The sequence below is a fragment of the Littorina saxatilis genome, linkage group LG8 (genome assembly GCF_037325665.1).
Source record: "Littorina saxatilis isolate snail1 linkage group LG8, US_GU_Lsax_2.0, whole genome shotgun sequence".
Taxonomy (NCBI): domain Eukaryota; kingdom Metazoa; phylum Mollusca; class Gastropoda; order Littorinimorpha; family Littorinidae; genus Littorina; species Littorina saxatilis.
The window spans coordinates 35714387-35731171 of record NC_090252.1 but is presented as its reverse complement, the minus strand read 5'-3'; the positions used below and the strand labels follow the sequence as shown (position 1 = coordinate 35731171).

Sequence of the window (16785 nt, the reverse complement as noted above, 5' to 3'; positions counted from 1 at the left end):
CGACACATGTGACACCTGCAAAAAGGGCTTTCGAATCAAAGGGGATTATCATGCCCACATCAGCCGCCATGAGGGTGTCAAACTCTATACATGCGCCTATTTTGATAAAGAATACCAGTTCAAACAAAGCCTCAATCGGCATGTCGCCAGCTGTTCACCGCAAGCCGTCCCGGAGACGTATAGCTGCAAGCAGTGTGGCCAGGTTTTTCGGAAGAAAGATTCGCTTCTTAAGCACACTAAGTCTAAGCACTCACACTTGTAACGCATATACAAACAAACAAATAAGCAAACAAACTAACGAACGAACAAACAAAAAGTTATGCAAACAGGTAACCCTACCTTTCGTATTCTTTTACTAAAACAAGTGTTAGTTTTGTTTTGTTAAATTGCTATTCGTAAGATACATTTAAAAGTGTGTTGACCTATCACCTGATTATAACGATTGCAGCACACAGCATCTGCTTTTTTTCTGAGTGGCACATCTGAAATTTGAAGAAATAAAGAGTACATATTTTGAACAGGTTTCACACAAGTTCAGATGTTTGAAATGACATTGTGTAAGGAAACTGGACGAAGACAGACTTATCAAAATGTTTGCTCTTCAGTAAGATTTTAAACAGGGATGGTATTGCACCAGAAAAGCCACAGTCGCGTGTTGTTGCACTCATGAACAACATACATTATGGGTTATGCATCAGTCGAATTAGGGGTTCTAAAATGCTAATTGCACAAGCTTTGTACCAAAAATCACAAACGTCATGAAAAGCGTACGAACGGAAACAATTTGATGAAAGTGGTACGAACGGACAAATTTCCCGTCAAAATCAGTACGAACGGACACAAAACTGATTTATGCAAATTCAATTCATCTTATGGTTCACATAGGTCCAATATCACACGCATTCGTACTTTGTGCTATTTGAAGACGATTGGAATACACAAAACTTGTAGTGGGGGCCTGTTTCACTCTGATCTAACGAATGTGTATGAACGGAAACGCTTTTCGTACGAAGGGAAATATGCACTTTTGTACGAATGGAAACATGGGGTATGAACGGAATCTACATGTTTTCAAAAGACAAGTGATTGTACAAAAGCCATGGGTTTCCAGGGCCGGACTACCGGGGGGGTTATGGGGGTTGCGCAACCCCCCCTAGCCTAAACATGTACCTTACTTATTTAAATTTTTTTTTATTATTGCTTATTTTATGCCGTTTCATGCAAGGAGCGACCATTTTCCTATCTCAGAATATGACCTACCCATCAGCTTCAGGGGGCTTCGCCCCCTGACCCCCACAACGAGGGGGGGGGGGTTCTAGGGTTTCCGGACCCCCCCCCCCCCCAGCCAAAAAATAAAAATATTGAATGAGGTATGCATTTCTTTATTTTACATTGAGTTTCAATTTTTGGGGTATTAATCAGTGACAAAATCTGCTGCCTGAAACTGGTAATGATCATCCTCAGAATGCACCAGATTGCACCATTTTGCATCCTTTTTTTCAAAATTTTCCGGGGGGGCATGCCCCCGGACCCCCCTAGCAAGCTAGGCGCTTCGCGCCTTCACACCCATATCTTCACAATATACTTTTGAAAAAAACCACCCATAAAATGAACTGATCCGCCCCTGCTGCCAGGGGGGACATCCCCCTGGGCCGCCACTGGCAACCCCCCCTCCTCTTCGCCTAGTCCGGCCCTGGTTTCTATAAACTTCTGTTCAAGCGAAATGTCGGAACAGGCAATGGTTTTGGTGATCATGTGCAAATCAGGGGTCAGATTCGATAACAGAGCGAGAAAAACAATTTTTTTTTAAAATCAGGCAATTTTGCCACGTTCGACCCGCGTGTGTTATTATTAGGATTCACTAGCACCTTGGTACTGATCGTACACATAGCACAACCATTTCGCTACCTTATTCTTTCAATATCACACAAGCGCGCTGCCCACACGACTTACCACAACGTTTTCCCCGAAGCAAGTGACGAAAATTAGGCTGTATGAACGGACACATCCTGCGGATGAACGGAAACATCCGGTGGATGAACGGAATCAGTTGACACACGTCCGTGGTCTGGGGCTTGACAAAAATACAATTCAGCCACGGCCAGATGCTCTTTTAACGAACCGAAGAAGAATATATATGTCACTCACGACCCATTTTGTAATTTTACACAACAGGTCAGGTCAGATCACTTCTTCTTCTTCTTCTTCTTCTTCTTCTTCTTCTTCTTCTTCTTCTTCTTCTTCTTCTTCTTCTTCTCTTTTTGTTGTGGTTGTAGTTGTAGTTGTTGTTGTTGTTGTTGTTGTTGTTGTTGTTGTTGTTGTTGTTTGTTCTTCTTCTTGTTCTTCTTGTTCTTGTTCTTGTTCTTCTTTTTCTTCTTCCAAGTTTTACATTTAGTCAAGTTTTGACTAAATGTTTTAACATAGAGGGGGGAATCGAGACGAGGGTCGTGGTGTATGTGTGTGTGTGTGTGTGTGTGTGTGTGTGTGTGTGTGTGTGTGTGTGTGTGTGTAGAGCGATTCAGAGTAAACTACTGGACCGATCTTTATGAAATTTTTCATGAGAGTTCCTGGGTATGATATCCCCAGACGTTTTTTTCTTTTTTTCGATAAATGTCTTTGATAACGTCATATCCGGCATTTTGTAAAAGTTGAGGCGGCACTGTCACACCCTCATTTTTCAATCAAATTGATCGAAATTTTGGCCAAACAATCTTCGACAAAGGCCGGACTTTGGGATTGCATTTCAGCTTGGAGGCTTACAAATTAATTGATGACTTTGGTCATTAAAAATCTGAAAATTGTAATTAAAATTATATTTTATAAAACGATCCAAAATTACGTTTATCGTATTCTTTAACATTTTCTGATTCCAAAAACATATAAATATGTTATATTCGGATTAAAAACAAGCTCTGAAAATTAAAAATATAAAAGTTATGATTAAAATTAAATTTCCGAAATCGATTTAAAAACACTTTCATCTTATTCCTTGTCGGTTCCTGATTCCAAAAACATATAGATATGATATATTTGGATTAAAAACACGCTCAGAAAGTTAAAACGAAGAGAGGTACAGAAAAGCGTGATATCTGTCAACAACCCATCAAACGTCTTATAATTTTTCTTGCAGTATGTACGTGTTATTGAGTGATTCTCATAGATGTTCCCAAATGATGACATAAAATATTCTTTATCAGACGTTTGTTAATATTTTACGGGATCTTAGTACTACATAGATCGCTCCGCCTGGCGTCTGGCATTATGGGGTTAGTGCTAGGACTGGTTGGTCCGGTGTCAGAATAATGTGACTGGGTGAGACATGAAGCCTGTGCTGCAACTTCTGTCTTGTGTGTGGCGCACGTTATATGTCAAAGCAGCACCGCCCTGATATGGCCCTTCGTGGTCGGCTGGGCGTTAAGCAAACAAACAAGCAAACAAAAAAGTACTACATAGATGCAACATTTACTGCTAATTTGAAGATATCCTCCTTTCTCCGTCCAAAATTCACAACAGATTCACACAGGCTTCTGCACAGCATGAGAGCCTCTGTTCATTGGGACACAATGCTATTGCCAGACTGCTCTCTGTGCATAACGTGATTTTCAAACGGCACGCCCCTGTCAATCTCTGTAAAAATTATTTTTGATTGAAAACCGCAGTTCATGCACAACTATGAACATATTTGATGAACAAAACAAAAATGCAAAAACGACCCCTGTCATTGTTAATTAAGTCACACTTGTGCAATGGCGCGCACAAGTCAGCTTCATTTACTGTTGTGGGGTTGCTGTCTTATCCACAGAAAACAGTTACATTTTTTGCTTGTTTTCAGGAACGACTGTATGAAAATTTTCACTTTATCATGATGGAGAAACCGGAAATCGAAAAACTGCTGCAGACACGCATGCGCGGGCACCAAAGACGGTCTTCCGCTCCAGACAAGGAAAATGTACCCCCTTCCACTTTTTACATAGATTCCTTTTTTTGCATGCGCGCGCGTGATTGTATATGAGTGTGTGTGTGTGTGTGTGTGTGTGTGTGTGTGCGTGCGTGCGTGCGTGTGCATGCGTGCGTGCGTGCGTGCGTGCGTATGTGTGTGGGTGTGTACGCGCATGTGCCTGCATTTGTTTGCTTGTTTGTTTTGTATGTTTGTGTATGTGTGTGTCTGTTCATATGTGTGTTTCTGTTGGTCTGTCTGTCACTTTGCCTCCTGTTTATATGTTTGCCTGTCTGTCTGTGTGTGAAGGTGTTTGCACTTCGCCGACATATAGCCATGATAGACTATCCAATCACAACCCAAGATTCCCTCCGACGCTTCTATCAGCATATATGTGTATTATTTCTGTCATCCCCATCCTACAAATGACTACCAATTTATGATCAAATACAATCTTGAATTCACGGTTAATCTTTTACATTTTTTGGTCAGAAACTAGGGAGAAGCATCCCAGCCCACATGAGTGTTTTGATCGTGGGTGTGGACAGTGTGTCTCGGTTCAACATGATACGTAGCATGAGCCGCACACGTCACTTCCTGTTGAACCGGATGGGCGCCATCGAGTTTAGCAACTATGGAAAAGTAAGACTTATTGGCGTTTTGATTTTACTGTACAGGTAGGTTTTGTGGTTTTTCTTTTTTTAATTTAAGGTGAAGTATATTACACGTCAGCGAGGTTCCCGCGTTAAAATTGACCCCAAACAAATCAGAAAAGCTCAAACGCAACAAGTGTTACATCTCATTGGAAAGAACCATTGCATTTGAATCCAAAATAGTCAACTGTGATCTCCTATTTCATCTAACAAGGAAGTTATGTCATACTGAACGATGTAGGTGTAGGTGTCGTTTCTCTCGAATGCCACTTAGTGGTAAGGCGTCCGCCCCGTGATCGGGAGGTCGTGGGTTCGAACCCCGGCCGGATCATACCTAAGACTTTAAAATTGGCAATCTAGTGGCTGCTCCGCCTGACGTCTGGCATTATGGGATTAGTGCTAGGACTGGTTGGTCCGGTGTCAGAATAATGTGACTGGGTGAGACATGAAGCCTGTGCTGCGACTTCGATTCTGTCTTGTGTGTGGCGCACGTTATATGTCAAAGCAGCACCGCCCTAATATGGCCCTTCGTGGTCGGCTGGGCGTTAAGCAAACAAACAAACAAAATCTCGAATGCCGTAAAAGGCGGTTTTAAAAAGAAAATATTATGTCGTGGCCTTCTGACAGTACTCATGTAAAGCATGGTACGACAATGCACATTCTTCTTCTTCTTCTTCTTCTTTTGTGTGTGATTGTGTGTGTGTGTGTGTGTGTGTGAGTGTGAGTGCGTGTGTGTGTGTGTGTGTGTGTGTGTGTGTGTGTGTGTGTGTGTGTGTGTGTGTGTTTATTGGGGAGTTGAGGGGTGGTGGTTCTAGGTGATCAGAAGAGTTTTCAAACACGATTATGCTGCAGTCATGTCAGAGTATAACTGTAGCTCGCTTCAGCCTTGATCACTGACTACCCTACACATCTTTCTGACACAGGTTGGCGAAAACACCTTCCCCAACGTGTTTGCCATGCTGACAGGCACGACACCCGAAAAAGTTGGATGGAACCTCATGGAGAACATGGACAGACAGGGATTCCGCTTTCTGTGGGAAGACTTTGCTGATGAAGGTATAAATAAAAAGTCGCGTGAAGCGATATAAAAACATTTAGTCAGTCGGTATCAAACTAAAAGATCAACACGACAAACTAGTCGTAGCCAAGACTGTTTTTGGATTGTCTTGGCTTACCCGTTCCGGGGTCACGCTCGTCTCCGCGAAGCATGTGACCGCGTAGTGCATGTACTGACTGAACCTATTTTCTTTCATTCTGAGCTCATTTTTAGAGTAAACACGACATATCTATATAGTTTTGATTTCAGGAGAAGATGAGGAATACTATGCAATCAATTTTTAATGGGCTTCTGAAAATTCGATTTTAATGACAATTTTAATGAGCAAACTCATTAACACATATTTTTGCTTACGAGCTGAAGTGCAATCCCATAGTCCGGACTTTGTCGAAGATTACTTGACCAAACTTTCAATCAATTTGGTTGAAAAATGAGGGTGTGACAGTGCTGCCTCAACTTTCGCTATAAGCCGAATATGATGTCATCAAATGCATCTATCCAAAAACAGAGAAAAAAGTCTGGGGATATCATACCCAGAAACTCACATGTGAAGTTTCGTGAAAATCTGTCTAGTAGTTTTCTCGGAATCACTTTATACACACACACACACACACACACACACACACACACACACACACACACACACACACACACACACACATACTTACACCACGACCCTCATCTCGATTCCCCCAAAACTTGACTAAATGTAAACAACAGTTACAGGAATTTTGCAAGGGACTCTGTCAGGGTCCCCAACAGGTGTTCCAACTAGAGGGTCCCTAAACACTAAACATTAATGCTAAAAACCCCAGTCACACATAGACGCCGCTTCTTCTACGATGGAAAAGTGTCCGAGAGCCTGGCCAATCGTGGGCCAAGCGTGGGAGGATCTCCATAAGCGTGGTTTGGTCGGGGTGGGATATGCTTGGTCGGGAAGCTGCACGCTCTCCCTACGCTCAGTTTAAACTGCTCAAAACAAGCGTGGCCGGGTCGTAGTCGTAATGTAGTTTATTTCATTTTATTTGGATAGCTGATGTTCTTGACGACTATAAGCTTAACAATCCGTTTATAACTGAGAAAAACAAGCAAACAAGATACTCATTTTCTAACAGAATAATCTTTGCACACATGTTTGTCCCCCAACAGGATTTCGTACGCTTTTTGACGAAGAGGACCCCTATTCGAATATGTTCACTTACGCCAAAAAGGGTTTCGTTGATCAACCTACCCACTACTACGCTCGCACGGTAGAAACAGCGAAGGAGGACAGTAAGCTGTTCTCTCATCACGGGAGTTGCTTTAAAGGTGTTGCCAATGATCTCATCTTGATGAACCATGTCAAGGAGTTCTGTCGTCTCTTCCGCCACAATCCGTACTTCGCCATTCTCTGGCTCAGCCCGAGTACTCATGATCAACTGAATGGCGGTAGTAGGGTGAAGTATTTTACATGTGTGTGTGTTTGTTTGTGTGTGTGTGTGTGTTTGTGTGTGTGTTTGTGTGTGTGTGTTACACGACACTTGAGATTGACGAAGTTCTCAAATGTCGTATAGTTGTGTTCTTTTATTCTACGTGGCCCGTCTTCACAGCAGCAGACAAAAACTCGTCAAATTGAGTTCGAGGAGTTATTTAGCATTCCATACATACAACTGCACATCGTAGCAGAACTCAAAGTAGAAGCCTTTTTGAGTCACTTGAGAAAAAGTGACTCTATGTAATCGGTCAGTGTTAGTCTGTCCGGCCGGCCGTCCGGCCGGCCGTCCGTAGACACCACCTTAACGTTGGACTTTTCTCGGAAACTATCAAAGCGATCGGGCTCATATTTTGTTTAGTCGTGACCTCCAATGACCTCTACACTTTAACGATGGTTTCGTTGACCTTTGACCTTTTTCAAGGTCACAGGTCAGCGTCAAAGGAAAAATTAGACATTTTATATCTTTGACAAAGTTCATCGGATGTGATTGAAACTTTGTAGGATTATTCTTTACATCAAAGTATTTACATCTGTAGCCTTTTACGAACGTTATCAGAAAAACAAGGGAGATAACTAGCCTTTTCTGTTCGGCAACACACAACTTAACGTTGGGCTTTTCTCGGAAACTATAAAAGTGACCGGGCTCAAATTTTATGTGAACGTGACTCATTGTGTTGTGAATAGCAATTTCTTCCTGTCCATCTGATGCCTCATATAATATTCAGAACTGCGAAAGTGACTCGATCGAGCGTTTGCTCTTCTTGTTTTAACATACAAATCGCGCTGGCATATATAGTAAATACTCAATCTTGAGAATATTCCAGACCGAAAATGATACAACTAAAATTAGATGAACTGTACATGGACTAGAATAGTGACATTCTCTGTGACGTACATCAAAAGTGCCGACGCACTTAATCCGAGCGAACGCCACGAACCCACGACTCAAAACAACGTGGTAAACAACTTGTTTTGACAGGACTAGAAAGTTCACCTGCATTCTCGTCCAAACATAAATATTGTGTTTACAAAATATAATATCGGTACTTTCCCACAAAGTACAAAGTCAACTACATGCAACACACAAAACTGAAACAAAGTTCAGCAACGGCAGCGTTTCCTAACAATGTGTGTGTGTGTGTGTGTGTGTGTGTGTGTGTGTGTGTGTGTGTGTGTGTGTGTGTGTGTTTTTGTGTGTGTGTGTGTGTGTGTGTGTGTGTGTGTGTGTGTGTGTGTGTGCGTGTAGTAGGAATAAAGAGAGATGGTGAAAGACGATGTATTGAAAATGAATTCTTATGAGCGGGTATGAGTTTTGAACAGAAGTATTTCATTGTTTAATTATGTCACAATCATGTTGTCTGATGTTGTGATATATGTATATATACATCACACATTTATTTCTCAGGTGAGATGAAGGGTTTTATGTTGATGTCTTTCATCCCTTTCATAGTTTCACTTTGAGCATTCTGCGTTCAAAATGATGACATTTATTTATTTTTGATATTTGCCTCCGATTCACGTGGCACAACACTTCCACAGCCAAATAAACAGAAGTATCTCCATGAGTCGTCCAGCGTCCACTGGCTATTTTCAGGAAGGGTTAGGATGGATTGGAGAATACATTTCCTTCAGGTCTTTTTGTGTATGAATATTTGTTGTTGTTGTTGTTGTTGTTGTTGTTGTTGCTACATTATTTAGAACATACATTGTAATTCTATTTCATTTTCTTCAGGTTGATGGCTATCACGAGAAGTTTCTGTCCGAGTTATTAAAGGAACAACTGCTGAACAATACTCTGCTTGTGTTCATGAGTGATCATGGCATACGGTTCGGAGACTTCAGAAATACTCCAATGGGGAAGTGAGTCCGTCTTTCTCTCTCATTCTCTCTCTGAATCTCTCTCTCTCTCTCTCTCTCTCTCTCTCTCTCTCTCTCTCTGTCCCTCTCTCTCTCTCTGTCCCTCTCTCTCTCTCTCTCTCTCTCTCACCGTGCTCTCTCTCTCTCTCTCTCTCTCTCTCTCTCTCTCTCTCTCTCTCTCTCTCTCTCTCTCTCTCTCTCTCTCTCTCTCTCTCTCTCTCTCTCTTCACCAACATGTACACCAAACAGAATGGTTTATGGAGAACTTGGCAGATACCCCCTTTTTGTAAACTCCTATGTGCGTTGTTTGAATGATTGGTTTTAAATTGCTAATGATGAGAGACGACAGATTGCCAAAGCAAGCCAATACAATGTTGCATAACATGGATGAAAGAGGAAAAAGGTGTCGGGCCTCGGAAATCCGCAATATATTGTCTGAAACTGGTTTTAACTTTGTAAGGCTTAACCAAGGTGTCGGGAATGTAAAATGGTTTTTGAGGATCTTCAACTCCGATTGGGTGACATGTATAAACAAGAATGGTCCGGCACAGTGTCATAAAGGGACCGTACACTAAATTTAAGTCTGTGCTGCATGTTGAAAGCTATTTGTTCAATATTGACATTTATTGTTTTAGGGTAGCACTTACACAGTTCAGATTTGGTGTTTTGCCAATTAATTAAACGATTCAGTGCTCTTATGGAATCAAGATATTGTATTTTTTGCAAATATGTAGCCGAAAATGAACACCACTTCCTCTTATGCTGTCCATTATATTCTGATTTAAGAAAACGATTTATAGGAAGCATGTGTGAATGTTCTGTGTCTACCATTTTGTCATTTTTAGATGTAAAGAGGTGTCGCCTCATTGCTAAGTTCAATTTAAACGCCACTGATAAAACGTCGACAACTGCATGTTGAAACACTGAAATGTTAGAGATACGTAGTACCGTTGTAATTGTAAACGATTATTATAATTATACCATGTGAGGGTAAATGTGTAAGACGTGTATATGTGTAAAATTCCCCTAACCCACATCCCCTCTTCGCTGGTTTGTATATGGGCCAATGGTCATACGTACAATAAACCATCCAAAAGTCAAAAGTCTCTCTCTCTCTCTCTCGCTCTCTCTCTATGTCTCTCTCTCTCTCTCTCTCTCTCTCTCTCCCTCTCTCTTTGTCTCTCTTCTTCACCAGACACAAGCAACAAATATCCCCCTCCCTGGCATATACATCCTTTCAATATGTTGCTGGACAGGTTTGAAGAGATGCGTCCATTCCTATTCCTTGTGTTTCCGGAGTGGTTTATCCAAGCCTATCCTCATCTGATGGACAACGTTAAGAATAATGCTGCGCGCATGACAACTCCTCTCGACTTGCACTTCACTCTACGTGATGTTCTGTTTCTGAACAATGTCGACAACAGTAACTACATTGGCGAGCATGGAATCAGCTTTTTCAAAAAGGTTGTGTATTTTTCTAAACGTTTTCTGTGATAGTTTTTTTCCCTTGGAACCCGGGCAGAGGTGACCAGAGGGGGGAGTGGGGTGGTGGTGGGGAGGCGTACATATATTTGTGTCTTTTTGTGAGGGCAAGGGAGGGACTTTTCTCCCCTGAAGCTTGTACTCGTATAAATGCACTTGCACACATATTAAAAGACGCACATACATAGTGCTAGATCTAACCACACAAGTTTAGCGGAGTTCAACATAAGTGTGCAAGAAAGATTGAGTTAGGGCTCTAGTTATGTGAGGTTTATTGTTATATGACAATTGATTTAGAACACCATTTTTTTTGTAAATCCACTTCGGTTTCGACTGCCCGGGGGGGGGGGGGGGGTGGGGGGGGGTGGGGGGGTGGGGGGGGGGGGGAGGGGGGCAGTAGGTTGACTGCACATGCTACATTGAACCGACTGTACACATAGACAACTTCTCAGCCATGTTGTACCTGGACAATCGCTTTCAAACTTTGGCGTAAATTATCCACACCAGCCTCGGGATATGTCAGATGTAATTAAACGCTTCGTTTCGCAAGGTTTCTGTTAAAGAGTTCTTTCATATTTTTTTCATAATTCATTACATAATCTTTTTTTACATGTTTGTTTTTTTCGCCCTTCCAGATACCTGAGAACAGAACATGCGTGGACGCAGGCATCCCTCTCCCGTACTGCGTGTGTTTGACAGAGCGCCCCCTTCTGTTACATTCACCCATAGCTCTGAAGGCGGGCATTGCACTAGTGAAGGCTCTGAACACAGCACTTACTGAAGCTAATGTCACAGATGTGTGCCACACATTGAAGCTTTCTGGTCTTGTGAAAGTTATGAAACTGGAAGGAGGGGGGATGTATATGAAAAGTTTCTGCAACGGTCAGAATGTGAATCGGAGAGAAAATGCTCAGAACTGGTTAAAAATGTATCGTGTGACTGTCGTTGTAACACCTAACGAAGCATTGTTGGAAGGATACCTCGTCAAGTGTGGCAACTCCATGGACTTTCAACTTCGAGGGGACGTAAGCAGGTTAAATTATTACGGCAATACTTCGCATTGTGTGGACGACCCGTTCTTCAAGAAAATATGCTACTGCAAAGAACATATTTAGTCATGGTAAGTTCGTGTCTGATTTAGAATGTAATTCGGTTTTGTTTTTATGTGTTCTTGTGTAACAATTTTTTTTTTAATATTGAACAGTGTCTGTTTTCGTCACAGTCAGTAAAAATGTGACTGGTTCAGATAAGCTTTTCAAGTATTAATCTTAAACAGTAAATGAGTACACATAATTCACGCATTAAACAAACATAAAGCTTCTGGTTTGGGCCATAACCAAATCAGGTTGACAAGATATAAGAAGCAATTAGATCTTTCTTTCTTTATTTGGTGTTTAACGTCGTTTTCAACCATTCAAGGTTATATCGCGACGGGGAAAGGGGGGAGATGGGATAGAGCCACTTGTCGATTGTTTCTTGTTCACAAAAGCACTAATCAAAAATTTGCTCCAGGGGCTTGCAACGTAGTACAATGTATTACCTTACTGGGAGAATGCAAGTTTCCAGTACAAAGGACTTAACATTTCTTACATACTGCTTGACTAAAATCTTTACAAAAATTGACTATATTCTATACAAGAAACACTTAACAAGGGTAAAAAGAGAAACAGAATCCGTTAGTCGCCTCTTACGACATGCTGGGGAGCATCGGGTAAATTCTTCCCCCTAACCCGCGGAGGGTAAGCAATTAGATGGAAGCACTCTTAAAATAGACTGCAAGAGTAAGCGAGAGTTGTGCGGAACCAGCCTCTTGACTCAACATATTGTTCAACACTTTCCTCGCACGAATCATGGCGAATGCACTTGTAGACCATTCAGACGCAGTCAGTATTAGAGGACAAGTCATCACTCGTCTCAAGACTCAACATTTTACTTTCCTCATAAAAACAAGAAAAATTGCGATGCAATATCGGGCAGTTACAGACATAAAATGCATCACATGTACTAAGAATAAAGAATTGCACTAAAAACACAAACAACACTAAAATATATCACATTTACTAAGAATTAAAAGTTGCACTAACATACATCGGAAATTTCTCACACACACACACACACACAGTGACACATACACACACACACACACACACACACACACACACACACACACACACACACTCTCTCTCTCTCTCTTTCTCAGTTAAACTTAAAACCAATGAAACATGGAATAGCTGGTGTTGAAGAAGGACTTGATGGAACATCCAAGAGGAGGACGAATCCTTCTAAAATAAAGTTCAGTTATCTGGCTCTCTTGCTCTCTCTCTCTCTTTCTCTCTCTTTATCTCTCTCTCTCTCTCTCTCTCTCTCTCTTTCTCTCTCTCTCTCTCTCTCTCTCTCTCTCTCTCTGGGGTCCTGATTTCGCCTATATGGTCCGCTGGACCCAAAAAGCAACAACAATCTATCAAAACTCTCTCTCACTCTTTATCTCACTCTCTCTCTTTCTCACTCTTTCTCTCTCTTAATCTCTCTCTTTCTCTCTCTCTCTTAATCTCTCTCACACTCTCTCTCTTTATCTCTCTTACTCTCTCTCACTCTCTCTCTCCTCTCTCTCTCTCTCACTCACTCTCTCTCTCTCTCAATCTCTCTCTCTCTCCCCCCTCTCTCTCTCTCTCTCTCTCTCTCTCTCTTTATCTCACTCTCTCTCATCCCATTCATCACGAATTTTCAAGAAAAGTTTGCACCAATGATATGACCTCTTCCAAACTCGGCCCCTCTTCCGAAGCCCCACCCACACACAACTGATCTCTCATTTCATCCAATCGCTGGACGCTCTGCCACGCCTCCAAGCTTGTCAGTTGCAGCAGAACCATGACGTCATGGACAACGTGCTCGGTCTCGGTGCGCGTGCATAGTGACGTCAGCTGTTCTTGCGTGTTGAGGTGGAACGCGCAGAGAAGAAACGTTCTTGTGGACACTAGCATGTCGTCGCACAGATCCTGAATGTGCGAGCACAGGTGAAACATTTCAGATGAAACAGCTTTTTCAGAAGTGTCGGGGGAGGAATTATGGTCTTCTGCGTCCAGTCTCAAGCGGTCAGTTGTTGTTTTGAGTTTCTCGGCTATTTCTGAAACATTCAAACATTTCAAAAATCATTAAACAGTGATGAAGTGATTTCTTGATACCCTAAAATAAATCACATCTAACTACTCTGGAGAAAAACCAACAACGTTGCTCTGGAGTAAGTTAATCAATATACATATATATACAAAGATCAATGGATATTCAGGAAGTGAAGGAGACACAAAGCCAATCAAACAAGAATCGACAGAAAGAGCAACAATTAATCAAGTGAATGAGATCCACTTCTGGTGTGACCTATTTGGTGGTATTTACCTTAATTGTTATTTGCTTACTCAAAATGGCCGCGCCACTGTTTTCATGATTTTAAACTAGACGTAAAGAACATTGCATTAGAAGACCTTCCCTGAATATACGATGCTAAACTTCAAGAGAATACCCCTTCAAATAACCAGGCTAGATTGAATCCATGCACTCACCAGAGTGCAAGAGTTCCATGTCTGTGTAGGCTTGGAGCAGTTGTCCGATTTCCTCTTTGGCTGTGTCGTCAGTGATGACAGCTTGGCTGTACTTTTCCCTCAACTTTTCCGCGCTGTTGACGTCACTTGCAACAATGGATCGGAACTCTTGAAGGTCACGGTTCTTCTTTACTCGCTCCACCGTTTGGCTGATGAAATCATCCTGGCCCGCATGTGAACCTTCTGTCGAGCGTTGGTCGAGGGAAGTTGAAACAAGCGAAAGCCGGTCAACCCGTGAAGACTGGTCGCCACCAGAACTGTCTGGTTGTCTGGTTGACACGTCTTCCTCATCAAAAAACACGTCAACCATGACGTCATCAGGTGATATGATGTCATTATGAGATATGACGTCATCGTCTTCTTGGCCGCAGGTGGGTGCAGTTCCATGCAGGACAGAGCGATGCCTTTCGTAATCTCCTTTGGTGAGAGCCTTACGGAAATTTTTGAGCTTTTCGTCATCAGACGACGCGGAAGAAAACAAGGACACAGGAGAGGAGAGGCCTTGGAGCGAACTGAGCTTCATAGAACTTTCTTCTGAAGACACGCGAGAACCTGCGGGACTTTGTGAAGAACTTTGCACAACACAAAGATCTTCTGTTGCGATATCTGAAGAAGATTTTAACGGCAGAGAAGAAGGTACATCTGCCTGTCGTTTGGCTGAGCTAAGCTTTACAGAACTTTCTTTTGATGAGACAGCTCTAGAACTTGTACTGCTTCGTGGCGAAGATTGTTCAGCAGAACCACTTTTCGTTGTGAAAGTTGAAGAAAGTTTTAACTGAACAGGAGTCGGCGCAGCTATCTGCCTTTTGCTGGGGTTAGAAATGTCTGATATGTGAGTGCTCCTGTCTGCTGCTGTATCGCCTTTGTGTGGTGTAGGTGATGGTAGTTGTGAGTCCATTTTTGATTCTGTTTCAATCATAAGAGGTTGTGACACTGACTGAGAGTCAGTTCGTGTTTTCACATCAGTTGAGTCAGATTGTGAAACCGAATAAAAGTCAGAATTTGTTTCCGTATCAGTGATGCCAGATTGTAGTACTGAGTGAGAGTCAGGTTCCGTTTTCGTCGTAACTTTGACAGACTGTGACTGTGACTGAGAATCAGAGCTAATTTTCACTGCACTGTTTCCAGACGGCGATTGCACACGGGCTGCTGTTTTATCAGAGATGGACGACTTGATATCTGCTAAACTCTGTGGCTCTTGCAAACTCTTTGCATTGTCCAGTTCTCTCAGAACCTGAGACACCAGAGATTCCCGGCTCACTGCAGTGGTGTTTTTCAGATTCTCTGTACTGCCATAACCAGTCCAACACTCACTACTAACCGCCTTCAGTTCTGAAGCTTTTCTTCGACCATGCCACGTTTGATTCATCTTCAGCTGTTCTCGCTTTGAACGTGGGGCCATTTTCCCAGTGGCAGCTCCCCCAGATAGGAAAAGCCCTAGGCTGTCAGGTCCCCCACGATTCTCTAATTCACCAAGAAACCTCCACAGATTGGACAATCCTCTGTTGGACGATGACGTCATTTCTGGAACTGACGATGAGATGGGATGACGTGTGGGCATGGCTACGTCACAAAGGTCGCGAGAGGGTGCGTGACTAACTTCGCTGCGAAGGCTCTCGGAGTCCGAGGATTTGTTAGAGATGCTGACGTCAGTTTCTGATGACGGGTACGCTGTGGATGATGACGTGTCGCTGGCAGTGGAGTCATGGGATGGTCGTCGAAGACTGTGCGTTTTCAGGTGAAGCAACATAGAACGCTGGAGAAAAAAAAGTAAAGTGAAGAAATAAATGAACAGAAACTAATTACAGGTACACACGGCTTCTTGTGAATGAAACAACTTGCAATGACCAAGAACGAGCAAGCAAATAAATAAAGGTAACGGTAAGAACTACAGGGCACAACTGACTGCGCCGGTTTTGTTTTTGTTTTGTTTTGTTTACAACACATGATAAATACAACAACAATCACAACAACAAAACAGCAATAAAGACGAGACAGAGAAGAGAGAGAGAGAGACCGAGAAGAGAGAGAGAGAGACAGAGAAGAGAGAGAGAGAGAGAGAGAGAGAGAGAGAGAGAGAGAGAGAGAGAGAGAGAGACGTAAGACATTTTATTGATTAAACACATAAGGTTCATTTCAACAGGGTGTGGGGAGGGGGGGTGGTCAGTAATACATTCCGTGTGTTTGTATTTATGGACAATCACCCGGTTGTATCTCTTTCTCTCTAACAATATGCTCACACGAACGCAGAGAGAGACGCTTTGACGCTTTGACATTTTATTGAATAAACACGAAGGTTCATTTCAAAATGGGTTGGTTGGGGTAAAGGGTACAGCTTTGCGAGACATTTAAAACAATACACAATATTCATCGTTTCCGTCGCGGCATGGAAACCAGTCTTCTAGGTTTAGCACAGTCGTTCGCATCGTGGAGTGAGATCTTTTATCATCCAGATTGTCAATCACCTGGTGCACTGCCTATACCACCGCTAATATTACGCAAGATCCTGTCACATTTGTCAAGAGAGAGCGAGAGAGTTCTTTCCATGTCTCTTATACTTGAGGCGTCTTCGCACATTTCATCTGGTGAATCAAAAGGAATGTCACATTTTGTGCTGGTCCTTCGGACAGGTGTTTCTGTCTTTATGTTCTTTAAACTGCAATGTCCCTTACGGCGCACACTGTAACGCAGAGAGAGAGAGAGAGAGAGAGAGAGAGAGAGAGAGAGAG

At 42.4% G+C, this 16785-nt stretch overlaps 2 protein-coding genes across 2 annotated transcripts in view; one reads left to right on the top strand and one right to left on the bottom strand.

Annotated features, from left to right (window-relative positions):
• Positions 1–11704, top strand: part of LOC138973402 (uncharacterized) — a 16740-nt gene extending 5036 nt beyond the window's left edge. Inside the window, exons 3-9 of the mRNA XM_070346117.1 lie at positions 3833–3949; positions 4430–4579; positions 5514–5646; positions 6797–7083; positions 8854–8981; positions 10235–10442; positions 11096–11704. Coding sequence (XP_070202218.1) covers positions 3833–3949; positions 4430–4579; positions 5514–5646; positions 6797–7083; positions 8854–8981; positions 10235–10442; positions 11096–11575 — 1503 coding nt within the window. The 3' untranslated portion in view covers positions 11576–11704. The remainder of the gene's footprint in view (positions 1–3832; positions 3950–4429; positions 4580–5513; positions 5647–6796; positions 7084–8853; positions 8982–10234; positions 10443–11095) is intronic.
• A 1388-nt stretch (positions 11705–13092) lies between these two features.
• Positions 13093–16785, bottom strand: part of LOC138973401 (serine-rich adhesin for platelets-like) — a 33509-nt gene continuing 29816 nt past the window's right edge. The window contains exons 6-7 of the mRNA XM_070346115.1: positions 14018–15812; positions 13093–13584 (exon numbers count right to left, since the gene is read on the bottom strand). Coding sequence (XP_070202216.1) covers positions 13175–13584; positions 14018–15812 — 2205 coding nt within the window. The 3' untranslated portion in view covers positions 13093–13174. The remainder of the gene's footprint in view (positions 13585–14017; positions 15813–16785) is intronic.